The 24,978-nt window shown below is 37.4% G+C and overlaps 1 protein-coding gene across 1 annotated transcript; it reads left to right on the top strand.

Moving 5' to 3' along the window:
* Positions 1-8,109: 8,109 nt before the first annotated feature.
* On the top strand, positions 8,110-9,495 carry LOC113352748. Its single transcript, XM_026596530.1, has one exon. It carries the CDS (start codon positions 8,110-8,112, stop codon positions 9,493-9,495), a length of 1,386 nt encoding a protein of 461 aa, XP_026452315.1.
* Positions 9,496-24,978: the final 15,483 nt, after the last annotated feature.

The raw sequence follows: 24,978 nt of genomic DNA, 5'->3' as shown, positions 1-24,978 counted from the left end.
GAAGTTAGCTTGGAGTAGGCTAGTGTCTGTAGCGGCTTAATACAGTTTGTATCCAATCTGGACTAGGTCCCGGGGTTTTTATGCATTTGCAGTTTCCTCGTTAAAAAAACTTTCGGTGTATGTGTTATTTCTTTTCCGCATTATATTTTATATAATTGAAATAATACATGTTGTGCGTTCGTGATCATGAATTAGAAATCCAACCTTTGCTTGTTGATTGATATGGATTGATCATTGTATATTGGTCTTTGGTACCGTCCAAGTTATTCCTTGTATTTGATAAAGACTCGCTATTGATTTTAACTTGAGTAAAAATTAAATCAAGAGAGAGATATTAACTCCTTGATATACTTTTATCTAGATTGATTCTGACTGTCTAGTTGATTCTATAGCAAAGTATTTCGGATTTAGTCCATACAAATTTCTAAGCGAAATATTGGGTGGTGTTGTTAGACCCCCGCTTTTTCAATTGGTATCAGAGCAGGCAAACACGTTTAAGACCTAACAAGTCTGTGTTTGTAGAGACCTGACTCTATGGACAAGAGTACTATCTCTGATAAACGCGTCACCATTAATAAAGATTCTCTCTCGTCTAAATCTATTAAAGAGAAAAGTTTGATCTAGAATATAGAGAAACCTTGTGGTTCGACGAGACAGACAGACAATGACATGAGTGTTCATGACTACCCTTCGAAATAGACCTTCTCTTCTAATGAATGGGATATAGCTGAAGAGAGTAAATTGATTCTAAATCTTGTTAGAATTCAAGTTGTTAGAATGAATCAGTTAAACACCATGTCAATGTTCTTCTTGGTATTGTAAGAAATTGCAAAGTTCATGGCAACGCTGAAGATCAGTCTTCATGGTTGACTCTTGAGGCTAGCCTCGAAAAGGATGCCTTGAATATTGAGCGTCGCTTGAATAAACTCTGAATTCAAGGATGTTCAAAGAAATCTAATGTACCAGGAACTTATGATGCTTTACATTCAGAAGTAATTACATATGTTCCTAATGTTTCCTTCAATCATGAACTTGGGACATTCTGTAAAAGAGACAACTCTTCTGACGGTAATATTAAGAATACATCCTCCAATCATTCATATGATCAAAAGGTATGTCTTGTTTGTGATACTAAGTGTTCTGTTAGACAGAAGAGAAACTCCAAGTTGAATAAAGACTCCTTAGTTCAACTTCAACATACCCTAGATTTGGTTCTCAAAGGTGTGATTGACATCCGTATGATTGAGCCAATTGGTTTTCGTACCTATCCTGTGTATGCAACCAGGAAAGTCAGTACAATGAGTTCCTCCAATGCTCAAGGGCAGAATAAACGTCTTAATAAACATCGTCCTAAGGAATTTCAACCTTTGTCTCTAAATGAAACATTGTTCCTGTTGAGAAGATCATTCCAGAAGAAGGGAAAATTGATAAGATAAGAAAGGATATTAAAGAGATAATTGTATGATACAAAGAGCTTGTCAACAGATTATCTTCTTCCTCATGTCAAGGCACTTCTGGTAAGAACTCTAACTATGTCTCTTACTTTGACGACAATAAATTTTATGATAATTTCTCATGTCAAACAGGATCCCTCTCTAAGACTAAGAGGAAAAACAAAATTAACTAAAGACATAAACCTCATAATGAGCCTGTGGATCGTACTTGTGCTAATTAATCACAAGGTTCGAGAACTTACTCATATAAAATCCTGTCGAGTAAGTTGTGTTAAAAACAGGTATACTTGTTGCTTGCATCTATTAAGTTAAGTTATTTTTTTATCGTCCATATCTAAACTCGTGTTGACAGATCCGCTAAGATCAAGAATTGGTTAAGTCAAATTGTTTCATACTGCCTTAAAGTTTGTTTTTATGACCTGTTCTCATATGTTTGAATGACTTTTTTTCTTGGGTATTTGTTGTACTCGAACGGATTCCGTTCTGGCCCGAGTCAACAGTTTATTTGAAACCCTAAATTGTTGTGCCCAAGGATAAAATATCCAACCTCTTAGGGTTACAAGTCACGTACGTGTACCTCTGGTGGTTTTTGGATTTTCAAAGAATGTCTTCCTCCTCGTCTTGCTATGGTGGTTTCGCAAAAGGATTTCTTGACAAAGGTGTTGAGGTTGATTCCAAGAGGAAGAAAACACTTGTAGATGAAGATCATCCAAATGCCTCATGCTTCTTTTCCTATACTCATGAAGATGCTAAAAGGATGATATGATTTCTGCTGAAGTTGTTCATGACTTTCTTAAGTACTTTGGGGAAGCAAAACAACAGCTTGTTGATACTTTCAAAGGTCTTGATATGGTGAAAATTGAGTTGGAAAAGGTTGTGTCTGACCTTGGTCTCATAAAATCTCAAATCAATGATCTTCGTAAAGAGAATCATCTCTCTGAGGATGCAGAGAAGGCTGTCGTTCACAAGCTCGGAGACTCCAGGTCATGAGAGGATCATGTACTGCCCACATCCCTATTTGCTGTCAGGGAAACAATGGAGTCTGACTCTTTCTAGCTTGTCTTTTTTGTTGCCTAATATGTCTTCTTTTTGGATTAGTTGGAATAATAACTAGTGCTTTCAATAGCGATGATTATGACTACACATAAATATTTTTGTTTTCATATTCTTATATTATTTTTTAGGTTTATTGGTTTTAAATTCTAAAAATATTTGGAGGATGATGTTATTGCAATATTGATCGTTATGATTTTGTGATATTGCAATTTGATTATGGGATATGTATTGTTTGCGTCCGTGAACTTGAAGGTCCCATATTGTGTCAAAAGTAAAGTCGTTCATAAATTGATCTTCGTATTGATGAAAGGACGAATTGACTTTTGACAATTACAATGTTATGCCTATGCAATCATGTATTTGATGGAAAATAGGATAAAATCTTTTGTTTGACAAAGATAAAGTCTATTATGTCGTTATGATGGAAAATAAAATAGATCCTTGTATGTTATCCACGGTATTGATCTTCATTGATCCATTTTGTTATGTTTTACCGTGAAGGGTCCATTATATGTCTTATGTTGAGTACGTTACAACTATGTCGATTAATATTGGCCTTGTTGGTTGTTCCATGAGATACTATATGTTGAGCATTCTATGAACTAAATTAAACATCTTGGTTGGTTATTTAGTTATTTGCTCCGAAAGTCTTCTTTTGTCGAGCAAATCCTTTGACAATTAAATTGATTACTTTTGTGATTAGTTTGGTTGTTTGTATTCCAATTAGATTAATTATAAGTTCTCTTGTAATTAGTCTAGTTGATTTTTCATATATTCCACAAGTTCTTGTGTTGAGTATATGAACGGCTATACAAATCATGTTCTATTGGTTACTGTAGTCGTATATTCCGTAAGGTTTTTCCTTATGTTGAATATGTGAACGATTAAGTTAGTCGTCTCCGTATGATTACCTTAATCGTAACTCCGTAAGTTTACTTATGTTGAGAAACTTCAATTAAATTGATCACTTTTGTGGTTTGATTTAGTTGCGTATTCCAATTAAATTAATCATGGGTTTTCTTGTGATTAATTTGGTTGAGCTTTGGATATAGAAAATCATTTCTATGGTTTTTGGTGTCCAATTTAAAAATCCTTATTTTTTTTTCGAAATTAAGGTCACTCTTGTTGTTCTTTCGGGAATGACATCAAATGGGGGAGAGTTCTTTTGAAGTTGTGCTTAATGGTAATATCTTGCGGGGTGTGCGGCTGTGGAATTTTATAGGGGTTATCTTGTACCTTAAAACTCCTTGATGAATGCATTTAGATTCGACTTTATGATTGCATCTAAATTAAGTTGGTATGTATTTTTCTTTTAGTCTATGAAATATCTCTTGTGGAAATTTCATTATGATCCTGTTCTTGTACCTTTGCCAATTTTATTGACAAAAAGGGGGAGAAATAATGTAGTTCACACTACAAATACATATGGTTGTCGGATCATTGTGTAAGGGGGAGTGGTTTCCATGATCTAGATGGGGTATTGACTAAGGGGGAGTGATACATATCACCATAGTATTATTGTTAAAGTCGTGATACAATTGGACTTTGATGTTACATAATAATACTATGACACTGTATAATAGTGATCGAGAATTTCGATTTCTCTCATTGTTATAGCTACGGATCTTCAACAACGGTGATGCTAAACTTACAACCTTTGGGATCATTGGAGTACTTGGAAGGATGAAGATTTCAGGGAACGTTGAAGATTAGACTATGGAATATGAGCCACTAAACTTTATCTTTTTAGTATTCCATATGTATTAATAGTTTTGTCACTAAAATTGACAAAGGGGGAGATTGTTAGAGCATATCTCGGTCGACCTCTCATGCGTTGCTATCTCAAGCATGTTTGTCAATGTTAGTGATCAAAACTCTGAGTCTTGATTTCTATCCTACATAGCTAAGTCTCGGACTAGGATAGAAAAGTGTAGTTGATCTCAAGGACTTCATGGAGATTCATCATACAACGACGAAGATCTACTCAAGGAACCGTGGAACTTCATCAACAAAAAGGTACGTGGAGACTTGAACTTATCTATCACTCAAAATTCTATCTCTTCTATCTCCTACTTCTTATGAGACAAAAGTCGTATGCTATATAGACTGGATCATACACATTTGATATTTCGATCCGAGTATATCTCGCCTATCTATATCTCGAAATCATGTGTTGGTAAAGCGTTTCGCTTTGATCAAGTTTATCTTCACCTAGTGACGAAAGTCATGAAAAGTTTCAATTACTTTGAGAATTGCTCTGACGCGAAACGGTCTGTGAATAACGGCTATATAACGTCCTCTGAGAATGTCTCAATGATTGGAATGAGAGTTTTGATTACATAACCATGTATTCCTTAATCCGAAGTTTTCGAACTTTGTTGATTGAGAGAAACCGGAGGAATTGGCTTTGCCAAGTCCGCGAACTGACGGAAGTTCTTGTACCGAGAATTTTTGTTGGGATTTTCCAAAAACTCGTTTGCGAGTAAGTTCGCGAACCTAGTCCGCGAACTGGAGAAAGTCTTTTTTCCGAGATTTTCTGCTGAGTTTGGAAAACTCCACCGGTTGTCTTAAGTACGCGAACTTGTTTGTGAGCTTAAGAGGTTATGATCTAAAGATGTTCTCTGAACATGAAACTTAAATTACTAAGGAATGATTTATGCAAACCGTGTCTATAAAGTTCATGAGCCGATTCAATCGAATCGAATCATCTTTGTTTCAATTGTGTCTTGTGTAGTTACATTAGATCTCATAGAAATTGAACAACTCTTTAACTAGTTCATTTGAGTCAATTGAACTAGTTATGGTGAAGAAGAACAAGGTTAATATGAAATGCTCATATGGTTTTTGGGTTACTATGTTGAACCAACATACACGTACACGTTTGGGTATGGTTTTCACAAACCCAGTAAACGTCTACCCAAGTGTGTGTGACAAGCTAAGTTTTCGATCTAACGGTTGAGAAATATTAGCTTGAATCTAAATCAGGTTTTGATCTAACGATGAGTATGGATTGCTTTGTAACTAAGGCAAAACCCTGATTTGAAGATTATATAAAGGAGACATCTAGCGTTGTGCAAAATTAATCCCCACACGTCTGTGTGATACTAGTGCGCTCGCTAGAGTCGATTCTCCTTTAACCTTTGGTTTTCTTCTCTAAAACCAGGTTAACGACTTAAAGACTTCATTGGGATTGTGAAGCCAGACCGATACTATTTTTATCGTAGTTTTCTGATTTGATCTTGCATCTTCTATCGTACGAGTACAATCTTTGATTGGCTTGAGATCGTAAGAGTTCTCCAATAGGAAAGATAAGAAGTCACAAAAATCTTCGTCTCACTGTTTGTGATTCCTCGACAAACCGCATGTGTAGTCAGGAAGGATTGTAGAGAGGTGATTGATTAATCTAGGCTATTCTTCGGGAATATAAGACCGTATTATCAATTGGTTCATGTTCACCTTGATTTCATATCTTAAGACGGAACAAAACCTAGGGTTTATCTGTGGGAGACAGATTTATCCTTTGATAAACTTTTCTGTGTGAGACAGATTTGTTTATTATCAAGTCTGCGATTTTTGGTTGCAGCAACTCTTGGTTGTGGGTGAGATCAGCTAAGGGAATCAAGTGCGCAGTATCCTGCTGGGATCAGAGGCGTAGGAGTACAAATGTACCTTGGATCAGTGGGAGACTGATTGGGGTTCAACTATAGTCCAGTCCGAAGTTAGCTTGGAGTAGGCTAGTGTCTGTAGCGGCTTAATACCGTGTGTATTCAATCTGGACTAGGTCCCTGGGTTTTTCTGCATTTGCGGTTTCCTCGTTAACAAAACTTCTGATGTCTGTGTTATTTCTTTTCCGCATCATATTTTATATAATTTAAATAATACAGGTTGTGCATTCGTGATCATCAATTGGAAATCCAACCTTTGGTTGTTGATTGATATTGATTGATCCTTGGACATTGGTCTTTGTTACCCTCCAAGTTATTCCTTGTATTTGATAAAGACTCGCTTTTGATTTTATCTTGAGTAAAAATCAAATCAAGGGAGAGATATTAACTCCTTGAGATAATTTTATATAGATTGAGTCTGACTGTCTAGTTGATTCTCTAGCAAAGTATTTCGGAGTTAGTCCATACAGATTGCTAAGCGAAATATTGGGTGGTGTTGTTAGACCCCCGTTTTTTCACATCCTGCTTACTAAACCAGTTGATACCTGACCATTATAAAACTTCTTCAACTGATGGTATTGTTGAGCATATTCCTGTGACATTCGAGTAATATTCTGGCATGCTAAAATTGTTAAATACTGGGTAACACTGTGCTTGTTTTCTCACTGCAACATAAGGTGTTAATCAACATAACCCTGTAATTCTAAGTAACCCATGTGCTAGCTGAATTGTTCTATCATTGTGTTTAATCTCGTCCGAACCTGTGTATTCATTCCTAAACTTGATTATTATTTGCTGAACTAGTCATGACTGTCTGCTGAACTAGTCACTGTGAATGAATCTGTGATGCTTGAATAGCATGTTTACTTGCTGAGTCTGTTGAATTCTATGTGTTATCTAATTTCTGAAACATACTAGTTCTGCGTACACAACCCCAACAAATTGATATCTTTTGATTTGTACTTTTGTTGCTTGTTTGATCAGTGCAATATATCAATTCTGTGTGCATCATTCCTAGTACTAGCTTTTGGGCTTTATTTCCCTGAATTGGTGAATTTGTTATAATTATGACTTTCCTAACATGTTGACTAGTATGTATGCTAGGCTATGATTGTCACCTTTCGTGACCAAACAAACAGAATCGTTAGAATTAACCAAGAGGACATTATTGAAATACCCATTTCTGAGGAACACAACCCTACTCAATCTGAGACAATGAGTGATGAACTAAACCAACCTCGTAGTCTCAAGGACTACATGTACCCCACGAGGACAAGCCAGCCTTCATGCATTGTTCTACCCGTGACTATCGATCAGTTTGAGCTGAAGGCGAGCAAAATACATATGCTCCCTGTGTTTCGAGGGATTGACGCTGAAAACCCTTACCATCATGTTAGGGATTTAAGGAGATTTGTGGGACTATGAAATTCAATAAAATGACATAAGAGACCCTGAAATTGCGTTTGTTTCCCTTCTCGTTGAAGGAGAAAGCTAAATCTTGGCTATATGATTTGCGACCCCAGTCCATTAGAACATGGGAGGAACTTACGAAAGAATTTTTCAAAAAGTTTTTCCCAAGTCACAAAACAACCACCATTCGCCAGAGTATAAATAGTTTTGTGAAATTGGATGGTGAAACATTGTCTAAATACCTAGAACGGTTTAATGATTTTCTGCTTTAATGTCCCCATCATGGTTTCGAGCAGTGGAGATTGTCAACAATTCTTTACGAAGGGTTGGATTTCTCCACTCGAACCCTGGTCGAGTCTATGTGCAATGGTGAATTTACGGATAAAAGTGCCGATGAATCGTGGGCCTTTCTGCATGAAGTTGCCGAGAAAACTCAGCAATGGGAGATCATTAGAGAACCTAGGAAAACCGCCAATAGAACTGGTCTTCATAAGATAGAGTATGATTTTTAAATTCATGCGAAAATGGCATCTGTGATTAGAAGACTGGACAGTTTAGAGCTTCAAAAAGGTGATAAACCTAATACATCTGTCACATGTAATCAGGTAGAAATGTCCATGTGTTTTTTCTGTAAGAACTCGGAACATTTAGATGAAAACTGTCCTGAATTGCATGAAATTAAGGGGTCTAGACTTGAGCAGGCCAATGCTTTGTACCAAAAACATGAGAACATCTCGTATTCTCATACCTACAACCCAGGGTGGAGGAATCACCCTAATTTCTCATGGTCTAAAGGGCCCGTACAAGGGGGTACAATAAGTAATAACCAAGGATATTCATATCCTAGAAACCCCCAAGTACAAACACACACACAGTACCTTGTAGAGAAAAGGCCTAGCTTTGATGATGGTGTAAGCCAAATGAATCAAAATCTTTTGCAATATCAGAAGTTAAATGATCAGAGGCTTGCAAGTTTAGAACTCAAAATGGGTCAAATTTTTGATGCACTAAATGAAAAAGAAAAAGATAAACTCCCTAGTCATCCCCAACAAAATCCCGAAAGTGCATTCCAGGAAAGCACCTCAGGTTGCAATGAGTCCTCTCATAGTCAAGTGAATGTTGTCACCACTCTTCGTAGTGGTGAAGTTGTTGACAACAATGTAGGTGAACCACAGTCGAGTGAGTCTAAATCAGACTCACCGGTGCATATAACTCCACAGAAAACACCTAGTGTAGAGAAGGAATCTGAGCATGATAGTGACTCTGAGAATTCCACTGATGTCAATATTCCTTTGTCATCGTCTGTGCCTGTTGCTCCATTTCCCCAAAGGTTGGTACAACAGAAGAAAGGTACCCAATACTGTGAGATGTTAGAAATGTTTAAACTAGTCAACATAAACATCCCTTTTCTTGAAGCAATCAAACAAACACCTACATATGCTAAATTATTGAAAGATCTATGCACACAAAAGCGGAAGCTTCATGTGCATAAGCGTGCCTTTCTCTCTGAACATGTAAGTTCAGTTATCCAAAATAAGACCCCACCTAAGCTTAAAGACCTGGGTAGTCCAACTATCACATGCACTATAGGTGACCATACAATCGATAGGGCTTTGCTAAATTTAGGTGCAAGTGTGAAACTTTTTTCATATTTTGTGTATAAGCAATTAGGTCTTGAGGAGCTGAAACCCACTCTTGTTACGCTACAGTTAGCGGACAGATCTGTGAAAAATCCTCGTGGTATTTTTGAGGATGTATTGATCAAGATTGAAAAATTTTATTTTCCTGTGGACTTCATTGTGTTAGATACTCAACCTGTGCAATATCCTGATAATCATATTCCTGTCATTTTAGGACGTCCTTTCTTGGCAACGTACAATGCTATCATAATTATCGTAATGGAGTGTTGAATTTGTCCTTTGGTAACATGACCGTAGAACTAAATGTTTTTAACATTAGTCAACAACCCATGGATTGTGATGATAGTGATTTTCATGAGATTAACATGATTGAGAGTTTGATCCAAGACTCATTACCTGACATCTTATCCGTGGACCCTTTGCAAGCATGTTTAGATAACTTTGACTTAGATCTTTTTGACTCTGAGTATATTAGTGAAGTCCACTCTTTGCTTGAATCTGTACCACTCATGGATATTGCTAAATGGAAGGATGCCGTGGAACCAGTTCCACTTTCTGATTCTGAGGCTACCCCGTCTCTTGACGAAGCACCTAAGCTTGATTTGAAACCATTGCCTGATACTTTGAAATATGCTTTCTTAGGTCCTTCTGATACTTTTCCTGTTAATATTTCGTCATGTTTAGACACAGAACATGAGAGTAAACTTTTAGAAGTGCTTAAAGAGCATAAAGAGGCCTTAGGTTCGACCATCTCAGACCTTAAAGGTATAAGTCCCACAATTTGCATGCATCATATAAATCTTGAAGAAAACACTAAACCATCTAGGGAAATGCAAAGGATACTTAATCCTAACATGAGAGATGTTATTAAGGGTGAGATTCTTAAGTTGCTTGATGCGGGTATCATATACCCAATTCCAGATAGCAAATGGGTCAGTCTCATTCAAGTTGTGCCCAAAAATTCTGGCATTACTGTAGTTCAGAATGAAATGAATGAGCTAGTACCCACTCGTGTAACCACAGGGTGGCGAGTTTGCATTGACTATAGGAAACTGAACACAGCAACGAAGAAATACCATTTTCCTCTTCCCTTCATTGACCAAATGCTAGAAAGGTTGTCGAGACATAGTCACTATTGTTTCTTAGATGGCTATTCGGGTTATAACCAGATTCATATAGCACCCGAAGATCAACCAAAGACCACATTTACCTGTCCTTATGGTACATTTTCTTATCGTCGTATGCCTTTTGGGTTGTGTAATGCACCCGCTACTTTTCAATATTGCATGATGAGCATCTTTTCTGACATGGTACATAAGTTTCTTGAAATTTTCATGGATGATTTTTTCGGTCTTTGGGTCTTCTTTTGATGAATGTTTGCATCATCTTACTCTTGTGTTGATTCGATGTAAGGAAAAGAATTTGGTTTTGAATTGGGAAAAATTTCATTTCATGGTTAACTCAGGCATCGTTCTAGGACATATCATTTCTGAAAAAGACATTGAAGTAGATAAAGCCAAAGTTGACCTCATTCAACATTTGCCTCAACCTTGCTTTGTGAGGGAGATAAGGTCATTCTTAGGCCATGCCGGTTTTTACCGGAGATTCATCAAATACTTTAGTAAAATTTCAAGACCATTGTATAGTCTTCTTGCAAAAGATGTTGCATTTGTCTTTGATGACGCTTGTAAGGAAGCATGGGAGCAATTGAAAGCTCTTCTCACATCTGCCCCTATAGTCAGACCACCCTGATTGGACCTTACCATTTGAAATTATGTGTGATGCGTCTGACTATGTTGTAGGAGCTGTTTTAGGTCAGCGAGTAGACAAACTCCCTTATGTGATCTACTATGCTAGTAAAACACTTAATGATGCTCAACTGAATTATTCCACCACTGAGAAAGAATTACTAGTTGTTGTGTTTGCATTGAATAATTTAGATATTATTTGATAGGGTCTAAAGTCATCATATATTCTGACCATGCTACATTGAAATATCTTTTATCTAAAAAAGATGCTAAGGCTCGTCTAATTCGATGGATACTCTTGTTACAAGAGTTTAACCTCGAAATTCGAGATAAGAAAGGGTCGGAAAATGTTGTTGCTGATCACTTGTCTAGGTTGAATGTTGAATCTGTTGATGAATCTTTGCTTATTAGAGAATCATTCCCTGACGAACAATTGATGCTTGTGTCTGAAATCCCTTGGTTTGCTGATATTGTTAACTATCTTGTTACTGGAAGAATGCCCTTGTATTGGTCTAAACAAGACCGTTCTAAATTCTTGGCTGAAGTGAAATATTTCTTTTGGGATGACCCATACTTGTTTAAATACTGCCCTGAAAAACTCATTAGGAGATGTGTTCCCAATTCTGAACAAAGAGATGTCATTTCTTTCTGTCATGACCATGCTTGTGGAGACCATTTTAGTGCCAAGAAAACTGTTGCAAAGATCTTGCAGAGTGGTTTCTATTGGCCATCATTCTTCAAATATAGTCATGCATTCTGTGTTGCTTGTGATCGATGCCAGAAATTAGGAAGTATCTCATGAAGAACCATGATGCCCTTATAACCTATTTTGATTGTTGAATTATTTGATGTATGGGGTATTGATTTCATGGGTCCATTTCCTAACTCTGAAGGTATGTTATACATTCTTGTTGATGTTGATTATGTCTGTAAGTGGGTAGAAGCCATTGCCTCCAAAACAAATGATCATAAAGTAGTTCTTTCTTTTCTTAAAGAAAACATTTTCTCTCGTTTTGGAACACCTAGAGCAATAATCGGTGATGGTGGTACTCATTTTTGTAATCGACCTTTGGAATCACTCACAAGGTAGCAACACCATACCATCCTCAGACCAGTGGCAAAGTAGAAGTTTCTAATAGGGAAATTAAGCATATTCTTGAAAAGACGGTTAATCCAACTAGGAAAGATTGGTCTTTACGTTTAAATGATGCTTTGTGGGCATATAGAACTGCATACAAAACTCCTGTTGGCATGTCCCCTTACAGACTTGTGTATGGTAAAGCATGTCATCTACCTGTAGAGCTAGAACATCGAGCATATTGGGTTGTTAAGAAATTGAACTTTGATCTTGATAAAGCTGGCACCCAAAGGAAACTTCAACTCAATGAGTTAGAAGAATTAAGAAATGATGCTTATGATAATGCCAAAATGTACAAAAACAGAAAGAAAGTGTTTCATGACAAACGCATTTTGCGCAAGTCTTTCACACCTAGTCAAAAAGTTTTATTGTACAACACTCGTTTGCATCTTTTTCCAGGAAAATTACGTTCTCGATGGTCAGGTCCATTCTTGGTACATACCGTTTTTCCTCATGGAGCTGTTGAAATTGAAAATACGGCAAACAAGAACATCTTCAAGGTCAATGGTCAGAGACTAAAACCATTTCTGGAGCCACTTCAACCGGAAGTTGAGACCTTGGACTTGGAAGACCCTGTTTATGTGGACTAAACTGGTCCACCCGTGTACACACTTATGGATTAAAAATCCATTCTCTTTCCCTTTTGTTTTTTTCTTTTTGCATAATTTTTATGTGTGCTAACCAAACTTTTTGTCTTATGCTCTTGCTATTTGCTTTCAAAGCATTCAATCATTTCTGGTTTAGCACCATCCTTTTTGCATCTGGTAATCTCTTTCCTTTAAATCTACTCAATACTGTTCTCCTGGTATGTTGTTGTAATTCTGCCCAATTATTGAAAACATTGAGGACAATGTTAGATTTAGGCTTGGGGGAGTGTTTTGCATATAAAGTTTTTAGAGTTTTTAGTCTTTGCATTGAAAAAGAATCAATTTTTTTTAAATCTTTGTAAATATCTGCATAAAACCTCCAACTTTTAGAGATTTTAGCGTCACTAGCATGCTTCTAACTATCTTTACATAGAGAGTCTGACCGAAATAACTGAACTTGGAAGTACTTGAGAACACAATCAGGTTTCCTGTTTGTCTGAGCGTTAAAGTTGGATTTAACCATGTCGGTGGGCAAATTAGGTGTTGCAAAGATATTTGGTAGTAGAGTTGTGATCACCCTTAGTGGAGACTACCTATTTTTACATCAAGCGAGGCACCGACCTTCAATTTTTGTGACTATCTAAAAAGTCCTTTTAGAATGTGTGTCACCGTACGTAAATTCCGGGTAGGAATGATGAGCTACCCAACTTCGCACCCCTTTCAACACTATTTTTGATCTCTTGAGTGCTAATTTTTTCAATCATGAGGATGACGTCTAAAGATGAAAGCTCCTTCTTGTAGTTTGATTTGCAGTTAGCACCATTCTCTCTCTCTCAACAACATCAACAGATCCATAGAAACACATCATCATCAACGAGCAGAGCAACGTCAGTTTCTATGAAGAAAGTTGAAATAGTCCAAGGTTTACGTGCAACAATTCAAGGAAAAGTAAAATTCTTATTCAAATTGAAGATACAGTACAAAGAGCAGAATTCTATACACATTTGAAGAGGTATTTTACAAGAGCAAAGAAAAACAGAAAAAGATGAGAATTAGTGAAGTTCATAAAATCAAGACAATACAGGTTGTGAAAAATTAAGTGATGAAGTCCTTCATCCATGACTTTGGTAGTTTCATTATTATTTTGTTATTTTCAGTTTGTGTTAATCAGTTTGTGTTTATTAATTTGTTATTTTCAGTTTGTCTGCCTTTTTGAAGGCCTTCGTTTAAAAAAAAAAAGAGAGGGCAGCGATTTTTGCGCAGCCATGCGACTGGCGATTTTGAAGAGTTTTTGGTTAGATCGTGGTTTTCTTTGATCAAACCAGTTCTTCCAAAATCCTTCTATATTCGCTGTTTGTATCATCTTCTTCCCCCTCTTTTGAGATTTCGATTGACATCCTATCTTTGGTGTTTGCATCTCTAATACTCTTTAGGGTTACGCAGCTATTCTCATGAGTCTTTGATCAGTCATGGTAGGAACTAGAAGTTCTTCCACTTCAGACACTACCCAGGATAATGCTGATTCTACTGATGATGCACGCTTCCATTGCCCTTTTCATGGCTTCGATAGCTGCTCTGATGGTGTTCGAGGAAGAGGCTACACCAAAGGCTCGTTACTAACACACCTGCGTGATAAACATTACCCTAATGAAGAGTGCAAAACTGTCTTCCGAAGAAGAATCAACAACAACAGCAGAGTTTACAAAAACTGGGAGGAGGTTTTGCGACAATTGAAGATGTGGCTATGTACAGATTGCATGCGTTTGCAGGTTTAGAGGAGTTCATGCAGAACTCATAAAGGGGTTGTTTATAGAGGCCCTTTCAATGGAGTTGGCGTGGATTTTCTGATTCACAATATTCCCTGTCTTGCAGACGCTCCTTCCTGTGACAGTCCATCTCCTATCACACCTGATCCCCTGCCATGTTTGAGCTTGGAGTTATTGGATAATGTGCTCCGTCAACAAATCAAGACTGTGTCCAGTATACCAGCTAAGTGCAAACTTTTCTTTGCTCGAACCTTCAACACGGTTATACAGAGAGACATTCATAATCCCACGGATATTACATTGTGGATACAACTTCTGCTCTTTCATGTTTGCGTACTTCGTACCTACATCCCAAAGAGTAGCCAAGAAGAACAATCAAGCATCAGAAAGAAGTTACAGATGGTAGCTATCAACTCTGCCTTATAGATGTGGTCTGATACTCATGGGTGTATCACTTTGATCCACCAAGTTCTGGATGAGCAGAAAGCTTGGCAGGAGCAGTTGTTGAAAATCAAGAAGAAAAAACATGACAACCAGGAGGCTAAGAACGTGCGGCTCTGCCATAACAAGATGAGCTATGGTATGTATACAGCTGCTATTCGTACCTTTACTTCTAGTGGGGTTTCCCCTGCCAATGCAGGAACTCTAGAAGAACTAAGACGCAAGCATCCACATGCGCCTTTACCAATGATACCCACTGAGCCTCCTACTCAAGATGCGCTTGCAGCTTTTAAAGAGATGGTCTTGAGTAAAATCAAAAGTTTTCCCAAGGGAACTCATGCGGCAGAGATGGGTTACGAGCTCAGCACTTGATCGACGCAATAAGTGGCTCCGCATCTTTTGTTTCAGACGATTTGGTCACCTCCATCACTAGTCTTGTTAACATTTGGTTGGATGACTTATGCCCATTAGAGTTTAGTGCTTTCATTTCCTCTGCACCACTCACTCCTTTAGTCAAACAAGGTGGGGGATTACGACCAATTGTTGTTGGCACAGTATGGAGGCGACTGGTGTCCAAAGTTGCGGCTGCTCATGTTGGGAAGGAGATGGAATCCTACTTGGGAGACTATCAATTAGGTGTGGGTGTGTCCTGTGGTGGTGAAGCTATTCTCTACTCTGTTAATCGTATGCTGGAAGTTCATGGATGCTCCAATACACGTACCATGATGCTTGTCGACTTATCCAATGCTTTCAACTTGGTGAACCGGACTGCTATGCTTAATGAGGTTAGAAAACAATGTCCCTATATCTCATATTGGGTGGATTTTTGTTATTCAGTTCCCGCGAAGCTGTATTACATGGACCAAACCTTAGTTTCTACGCAAGGAGTGGAACAGGGGGATCCACTCGGACCTCTTCTGTTTGCTCTAACACTCCATCCTGTTATTCATAGCATTGCTAGACAGTGCCAGTTGGAGCTTCAGGCCTGGTACTTGGATGATGGGACCTTGATTGTAGACACACTCATGGTGTCCAAGGACTTGGAGATAGTACAACAGGAAGGACCGACACTTGGTCTACATTTTAATGTGACTAAGACGGAGATTTATTGGCCTACGATTGATGACAGAGGATTGGTTTCGGGTGTTTTCCCAGTTGATATCAGCAGACCCTCTGATGGTGTAAAGTTGCTAGGCGGGCCGGTGAGTATGAATGACAAGTTCTGTAGAGAATTTGTGTCCAAAAGAGTTCAGAAAACCGTAGCCTTGATGGATGCTGTCAAGAATCTTAAAGACCCACAATGTGAGTTACTTCTTTTACGTAATTGCACCGGGGTTTCTAGGCTTTATTTCTCCATGCGTACGGCCAAACCAACACATTTGAGTGAAGCTCAACCTTTGTTTGATGATTATTTAATGGCTTATCTTCAACATCTTGTCACTGGGGATGGCCCAGATTTTGGTAAGCTTCAAGAAAGGTTAGTTACTTTACCTATTCAACATGGTGGCGCCGGTGTTTATACTATGTATGATACTATGCAGTATGGCTATGTTGCATCTAGCTTGCAAACTATTTTGCAACAACATAATATCTTGCGTCATTCAAATGTGTCTGGTTTTAGTCCTAGTCTAGAGCATGTTATAAGTGCTTACAATCAAGTATGTGGTATTGCTGAATCACCACTTAGTGTCCATGATACCGCCCCCCAATCTATGCGTGCATTGGCGGTTAGATACTTTAATGCTGTGTTGAAAGAGTTGCCCCTAAACTTCGACTTGTCTCCACGTGATGTTGCTCTTTGGAAATGCAACAGGATTAAACATGCAAAAGACTACTTATTGGCTGTTCCGATTGAGGGACTTAATCAGAAGATAGGCCCTAGACAATTCAGTGCGGTAATGTGTTATAGATTGGGTATACCTATTTTCGAAGAGGGCAGTACTGGTCCTTGTTGTGGCAGAGACATGGATGTTTTTGGGGATCACGCTTTACATTGTGTCAAGGATATTGGGCTTAAATTTCGTGATGATCTTGTTCGTGACATGTTCGCTGACATGTGTTACTGGGCAGGTGTTACATCCAGGAAACAAGTTGACTTGGGCCTCCTCTCCAATAATGGCTCGGACTTAAGACCTGCGGACATTCTAGTTCATAACTGGATTGATGGGCGTGATGTATGTATGGATGTGACAGGTGTTTCTCCCTTCACGAGTAATGGGGTACGAGCTTTTACCCCATGGAAAGCTCTTGCCAATGTTATTGATCGTAAAAACGTTAAATATCTAGATAAATGCACAGAGCATGGGCTTGGTTTTGGTGTCCTTGCCTTCACTACATTGGGCGAGCTCGGTGATGATACTATCAAATTCCTAAAGAGACTCCGTAATTATATGGCTAGTAATGATGCAAATGTCAAGGTTGGAGATTTTCTTTTCCATAGATTAGGTGTTGTCATTCAAAAAGCAGTCGGGGCTCAGCTTGTTGCTAGACTCCCTTCCAATTTCTTGCCACGTGATAAGTGTACTTTTTAGTTTTGATGATTAATATAAGCCTGTAATGGCCTCTTTCCCAAAAAAAATTAAAAAATTAAAAATTAAAAAAAATAAAAAATAAAAATATTCATTACAGTTTGTTTTTAGTTTTGTTTAATAAACACCATGGTAAAGAAGAAGAATTTAAGAGGAAAATTAAAGCAACAAGGAAATTGAAGAGAAGAATTAGAAATTTTCAAGGTTCTAAGAAATTCAAGAGGTTATCATCAACAGTTGAAGAACGAAGATCGAAGACGTTTCTATGGATGTTGTGAGAGTGGTGTTGATTGCCGATCAGATTTGAAGGTAAGTGAGTACTCCCATCCTTGCTAATGGTTAATTTCCTTTCTTAGAGATATTTTTGTCCACAATTTTGTGGAGTCTCCAGAAATTATTTCGGAAGGTTTTTCCTTACCACCATCCAACGTGTGCGGGATTTCTCTCTTTATTCCTATCTGCACACATGAGAGACTAAAAAAGCGGTCTTTTTGAGTGAAATTATCATAAAACCCTATTAGTGAGGCAGAAGTCGAGGCTTGTGATCAATATCGAATCTGAATTCTTTCATATGGTATGGTTACTTCTCGCTCAACTCTTAAAGATGAGAATGCGTTCTTTGGTATTTCTAACTTCGTGTTACTAGCATGTAGAAAGTCTATGTCCTCATAGCTCCTTGGATGCTTGGGACTCCATTACGCTCTGAAGTTGGTGTTTTGTGGGTACACCTCTGGTAAACCCTCGCGAGACTATAACTCGTCCACTAGGGACACCTAGGGGTTTAAAGGCTTAGTGCATACGCTAAATGCATTCGATAAACCAGTGACAGTGGTATAATTCGGATTACTTAATTTCTGTTTCACTTGAGGATAAGTAAAATTCAGGTTTGGTGGTATTTGATGAGTGCCAAATAGTGCATATTTCTACACCTTTTTATTGGCATTTAACTCATCTTTTGCGCTTTAAAATCATATATTATCCCAAATTCTGTATGTTCATTTTTTTCAAGAATAAATTCTTGTACTAATTAATTTTGTGTTTTATGTACTAAATAAAGGTTGGATGAATTGAGGAGCCAAAAGAGCAAAGAATTGGTGACAACGGGAGAGAGACAACAAAGACTCACGCTAGAAGGCAGTGAAGAATGTCTTTTGCACCGTATCCGGAAGTGAAGAATGTTGTTTTCACGTTTCAAAACTAGAAGTGGGCTTGAGATATTGTCTTTGAAGAAGATATGGTCCTAGAAGAGATAAAACCAAGAGCAAAGCCCATCCCCATCCTGAGCCGTCAGATTCGATACAGATGATGAGCATCCAATGCCATCCAGACGTGTTGCATCAACATCTGATGCATTCACCCAGCACTATAACACCGTTTATCCTTTTCTCTTTCGACCAGAAACATCCCAATTTCATTTATCTTCTCTTTCTTATGCAAAACCAGTACTACTCTCAGTTCACCTCCCCCCATCAATCAACTCTATAGCCGACCATGTCTGATTACAACCACCTTCTCAGCCGCCATCAATCAACCTCATAGTCTCCATCTATCTCTATCTCAGCTTCTTCTCCATAACAGTAACCCTAGAAGCTAGGATTGAGAGATATGGGGCTAGGGTTATCTTCAAAAGAAAATATCAAATCAAGAGTTGAAGGTCTGAATTGCAGAGGGGGGTTTGTCGGGAAAACGCATTTTGAGTGAATGGTCGTTCTCTAAATTATCGAATTCTAGTATTTGAGAAGAAATTGGTGTATAAATAGATGTTATTGTTATGTAAGAAACCATCCAATTTAGTTGGACCAACTAGTTATCTTAATTCAATTGTGTTTTAATCATCTTCATCATGTTCTAAATTCACCTTCTAGGGTTTAGATGAAGCCCTAGCTTGCTACTTATTATTCATGTTAATGGAAGTAACCTTGTTGTGTTTAAATGTTCATATTGAAATTCAGTCTTATGGCTTCAACACTTTACTTTCACAGTGTATGTCAGGCATCCATTGTAGTTAGAATAATCCTGTGTTGTTGAACTGCAACTCATGCTTAATCTTATATATTGATCTTTTGATTAGTTGTGCCGTAAAAAGACAGTTAATGCTTAGGAGAAAATACCTTAGTTGTGATTGGATAATTCATATCAAAGTGACCTTAGATATACTGAGGATTGACATCCCTCTTGTTATCAGTTATAAGGACAAGGTTAGTATCATTGAAGAATAACTAGTGTAAGTTAGTGGTGGACTCAAAGGCCCTAGTACTCCCCTCATCATTTGTTCTATTTACTTGTCTTGCATATTACTTTACTATTTATGTTACTATCAAATATCTTTGTCTTATCGAAACAATAATACCAAAACCGTTTTGTTACTATTGTTTGAATCAGTATAAGAAGACTTTAATTTCAGCCTTGCACCCTCCAAGTCTATGTGGGATCGACCTGTATTTGCACTTTACACAATTGGCACTGTGCACTTGCAGTCATTGTAAGTATTGTTTATAGACCTACCAAGAACAAAACGGATGAGTTAGCACAGTCTCCATACAACTAGGTTGTGTTGGAGTAAGCCTTTTCTGGCTTACATCGAGTATCCGAAACATAGTTCATGTTTCTCTTTGGGAATTTCTGCCCAAAATATCTTCTCCCAGAATAATGATCTTTTCTAGCTCTAGAGATATGATCATGTGGAGAAACAGTACTGAGGTGAGAATTTTCAGAGATAGATAAATCTCTCTTAATTCTTTCAATGAGATTTTCATATGATTTTCTCATTCTAAGGACTTCCTTATGATCCGCATCAGTGTGATTATCTGAAACAATTATCGAAAATTCCTGATTGTTTCTTTTGGCAGAGATTCTCTCTTTCCCTTCCTTATGGAGTCGTTCTTCATTAAAACAAGAATTGTTTCGATATGGGTGAGGAGGAACCTTTTTCCAGAAGCGATTATCAACTCTTTCCTCTGATTTTTTTTGAATTGATCTTATCGGGTAGTGGTATAATCTGTCTTTCTACTGAGGAATGATCTTTCAGTTTTTTAAGACAAGAAACTTCTTTCAATATTTTTACCACAGTATGTTGAAGAAGTATAAGTTTCATGTCAAGTAACTGAAAGTTGTATTCCTTAAGATCACAAACATGGAGTCGGTTCAAAGTTTCCTTCGGACAAGATTTCGTCTGATCATCAGTAGATATAGAAGATGGTTTCTTATCCTCTTCTGACTTGATGTAGTTAGGAAAACTACCATCATCTTGATCTGTTTCAGATGTGACTAAACCAATTTTATCACAATCTGTAAAAGTCGAGCAAGGACTTTTAGTTTCCCCAACATCAGAAGAAATCACAACAACATCATTAGTCAGAGTCATAGGACGTGTCTTCTTTTCTTGAGAAAGAGATTTACCAAGGGCTTCTAATTTGACAATAAGATCCATATTCTCTTATGGATAGAATATTCAGTTGAAAGTCTTTATCTTTGATATCCTGTTTAAGAAGATTTGTCTCTGTCTTTAATATCATCACTTTAGAAGACAAGATTTTATAGGCTTTAGAAGTTTTACCAACTCTTTATCAGCATCTTCCTTTCCATCAGAGATGGACACAGATGTTTTCGCAACTCCTGGATCATGAGTCAGCGAAGTGGTAACATCTTCGACTTTTGAGTAGTCATACTCTTGCATAACGTTAATTGAATCAGAGATAGATTCAATTTCTTATAGGTTGGATCGCACCAAATACAGATTGTTAGATATTTTCGTGTTTGCCTGCTCTGATACCAAGTGAAAAGACGAGAGTACCCAAATATACCTCAAACTATAAAATTTCCACCTATAAGTCCTTTCTCCGAAATTGATTGTCTATGGACTGAGTCGATACAATACAACAAATCGGTTCACACTTCATGTGATCGTCTATGGATATGAGATCGAGACAATACAACAACAAGATAAGTTGTGTGATTGACTATGGATACAAGATCGAGACAATGCAACAACGAAGTATGTTTACTTGATAAAAGGTTCAGACTTAACCAAACACAATAGGATTACTTATCAAGTAAATAGGAATTAACGTTTGTGTAACTTACTTTAAATTATGATAACAACAATTATAATTGCGGAAAATAAAATTAAATGACACAGCAAGATTTTGTTAACGACGAAACCGCAAATGCAGAAAAACCCCGGGACCTTGTCCTGAATTGAATACTTTCAGGATTAACCCGCTATACAAAATCAAACCAACTTCGTATAGTTGAGACCAAGCAACTAAACCTATAGTTCACCTAGTTCCGTCTGTATTCCCACGCCTCTGACCTGTAATAAGTCACGTACTTGGAACAATTCCTTTGGTTCGTATTCCAAACAGCAAAGGAACAACAAATCTGTTTGGTATCAACTCTTTTCAACCAAGTGATGTGAGTTCGACAAAAGGATCTTCTGTTTATCTCAATAAACTCCTTTGTCAGGTTCTCAGATCTATCTTATTATCAACTACCAAAGTAATTGTTAAGATTTTGCAATCAATACTTTTAATCACAAAGAATTGTATTGATGCCGATCTACACAACTAATCAATCTAATCTACCACAAGGATAACCGATTATAGTTGGATCCTCTTTTACTGAAACAAGTATTGTGCACACCAAAGATTATGAACCCAAATCAGAAATCTTCAAAGTCTTCTTTGTCTTCAAATCTTCTTAGATCTTCAATAAACACCTGCACACAATCAACTTGAATATCTTGTAATCAATCACGCACAGAACGGAGTATGTTAACAATGGATTATCACAAGACGTCTTCAGATATACAAGCATTCTAAAGATCCCTGTCGAAACTTCGATCTAGTTTGAGTGAATCTTATATCAGAAGAGAAGCTTATCAAGCATAAACAAACTAGGTGCAATCAAAGTTCAACCACCGTTATTCAATCAAATCGATCGAAAAAAAAAGATAAACCGCAATTATCTAGTTTCCCACCAACGGTACTAATAGAGCTTCTCAATCCCAAAGAAGTCTTTAAACTGAGCGGTCGTAAGATATTTCGCCTAATTAGGTTACTCTCCTCTTCGAATAGGCGGCTTCACCAGTAGCATTACAACTGAGATAGTTTTGCTGTCTCTCAGGATTAGTTTGCCCGAAATGCAAACTTTGATATTTATAGACCAAGGAAGTTTGGACACCAAGGAATTTCCAAAACCGAAAATATTCTCAAGATATGCAATATATTCCAAATTCGGTTTCCATAATTCCTGGAAATGCTTTATCCAAATAATGACCGAAAATCTCTTAGAAAATCTCCAACTAGCAAATGCACATTACTAATTTTCATTTTCCAAAAATAAAATTAAAAACCTTAAATCAAAGATTCTCAATTTATTTTACTTGATCCGGGATTTTCTTCCTTTATCTATTAAGGAATAACTTTGAACAATTAAAGATAAGTGTTACTGCACATGTTCAAACTATATTGACATCCTTACTTTGTAAGTCTTCTTTCATATTTACAATCTTGAAACTGATTTGCCACACTTCCAAACAAGTTTAGAATTGGTTTATCTGACTTTCAAGAACTATGTGATTGATCAAAAATACTCAATCACCAAACATGGGTTTCACGGTTCTACCAAAACAAGTTTCGGTTCTATCTCCATGTGAGTATTTTGCATAGTCACGCTAGTTACCAAAATTCGGTTGACTAGGTACTAGGATCGGTTCCCCACATATATATGGTATCTAACTTGTACTTGCTGCACATGTCCATAGGATCGGTTCCCCTTTCTGCTAAACACTTGTTGCACCTCATACAAGGATCGATTCCCCTTTGTGATAGTTGCACCTCTTACTAGGATCGGTTCCCCTTTACCCAGAGTCGGTCATACCAATAACACTAAATCGATCATACCATCTCAGGTGATTACTTAAGATTGGTTTCACTAATAAAAGTCATCCCAATACAAAAGTCAGGCCTTTGTGAATAGTTTTACCAAGAATATAAACAATTCATGAGCAGTTATACTAATCACACATATTGGTAGTTCAAAAGATATGCAATCAATAACAATACCAATAATGTCTGGCGATTTATCTTTCGATTCACAAAACAATTTCATGAATTTACTTCCTTAAAACAAATGTAAAACATTATTTCCTAGGATGAAATCTTCACCTTATACCCATACAAATCACAATAGAGTTCAAACGATTATGTCGATGCATTATCTACAAATTTTAATAGATAAGCAATAAACCTAGTATTGTATTCCTTAATACTTCGTCTAACTAGAGTATAATCATTCATGCTTCGCAGTTTTGTTTTCAATATGCACGACTTGAAAGATATGTTAGGGAATGAAACAGTTCAAGTCAAATATCACTAACCTCAAGTGGAAGGCTGATGTTGTCGTTGCAGCTCCTTACTTCTTCACTTCTTCAAGTCTTCGCAATACTTGTAATCTCTCATATCCTAATACTTTCAAGCTAACCTATATGAAGTTGACTCTAGTACATAATCAAGTGAATCTTAAATGAGTTTTGGCTCACTAAAATATGACAACCAAACTTGACATACCAACGCTTGGTGGGTTCAACCGAGCTATGCTCTAACAAAACCTTTCTCTTAAGTTTCAAAAATGGATATTTTCTCTAAAAAGAGGTGTTTGATTGGTATAAGGAATTAAACATTCTCTCATCACAAAAGGTGTCGACTCCACAAGATAAATTCACACCTTCCAAGCCTTGTTAAGCCTCTCCAGAGTGTCTGAAGGAGTCAGACGCGAACAAAATAGAAATTAGGGTTTACGTACAGTACAAGCCTGAATTCAATATTTACATAATAGGGACTCCGTAACTTCAAAAGTAAGTGCATGTATTTTCTCAAGGATCTTCACCAACATCAAGGCCATCCAAGAAGCCATTCAGAAACTTTCTCTTCCCCATATACCCGCATGTACAAACTCGAAAGCTCAAGGATGCACAAAGAGAGAAAATCAAGTAAACCCTAATTAACAATTCCATTTGATCAAAACGTGAAGTTTGTCTCATGAGGACTCGATTATCATGATCTTAACGCATCCCAACACAGAATTCCAGGAGGTTCCCAAGTCCAGAGTCGATTCCAAGATCAGAATCATAACATCTGAAGGCTAAACATCGGACTCCGCAAGTCTAAAAGAACGAGTGAATTGTAATTTCACAACTGAACGATTCGTCACCATCTATATACCCATCATAGAATAAACAAGGTTTTACTCTGAGTAGGGGACTTAATGTAGATGGTGAAATTTGGATAAGGGGAAAAACTTTCATTTCAAGACCATAGAAAAAACTCAACTCTCACGGGAGAGATTAATCCTTTAGTCTTCAAGGCACCCATAGCCACGATTTCTAGTATACGTCCTCGCGAGACGTTGCTGGTCGTGATGTCGTTTCTCCTAGCGCACATCTTAGAAGAGATATTGCCGGTCACGTAGGTTCTGTAGAGCGTAAAACGTCCCCGGTAGACTTATGAACCAGAACATCCATAATTCCAGCATGTCTTCGTGAGA

The sequence above is a fragment of the Papaver somniferum genome, chromosome 1, assembly GCF_003573695.1.
Source record: "Papaver somniferum cultivar HN1 chromosome 1, ASM357369v1, whole genome shotgun sequence".
Taxonomy (NCBI): domain Eukaryota; kingdom Viridiplantae; phylum Streptophyta; class Magnoliopsida; order Ranunculales; family Papaveraceae; genus Papaver; species Papaver somniferum.
The sequence above is the reverse complement of the archived record's forward strand: the minus strand, read 5'-3'. Positions and strand labels throughout refer to the sequence as shown.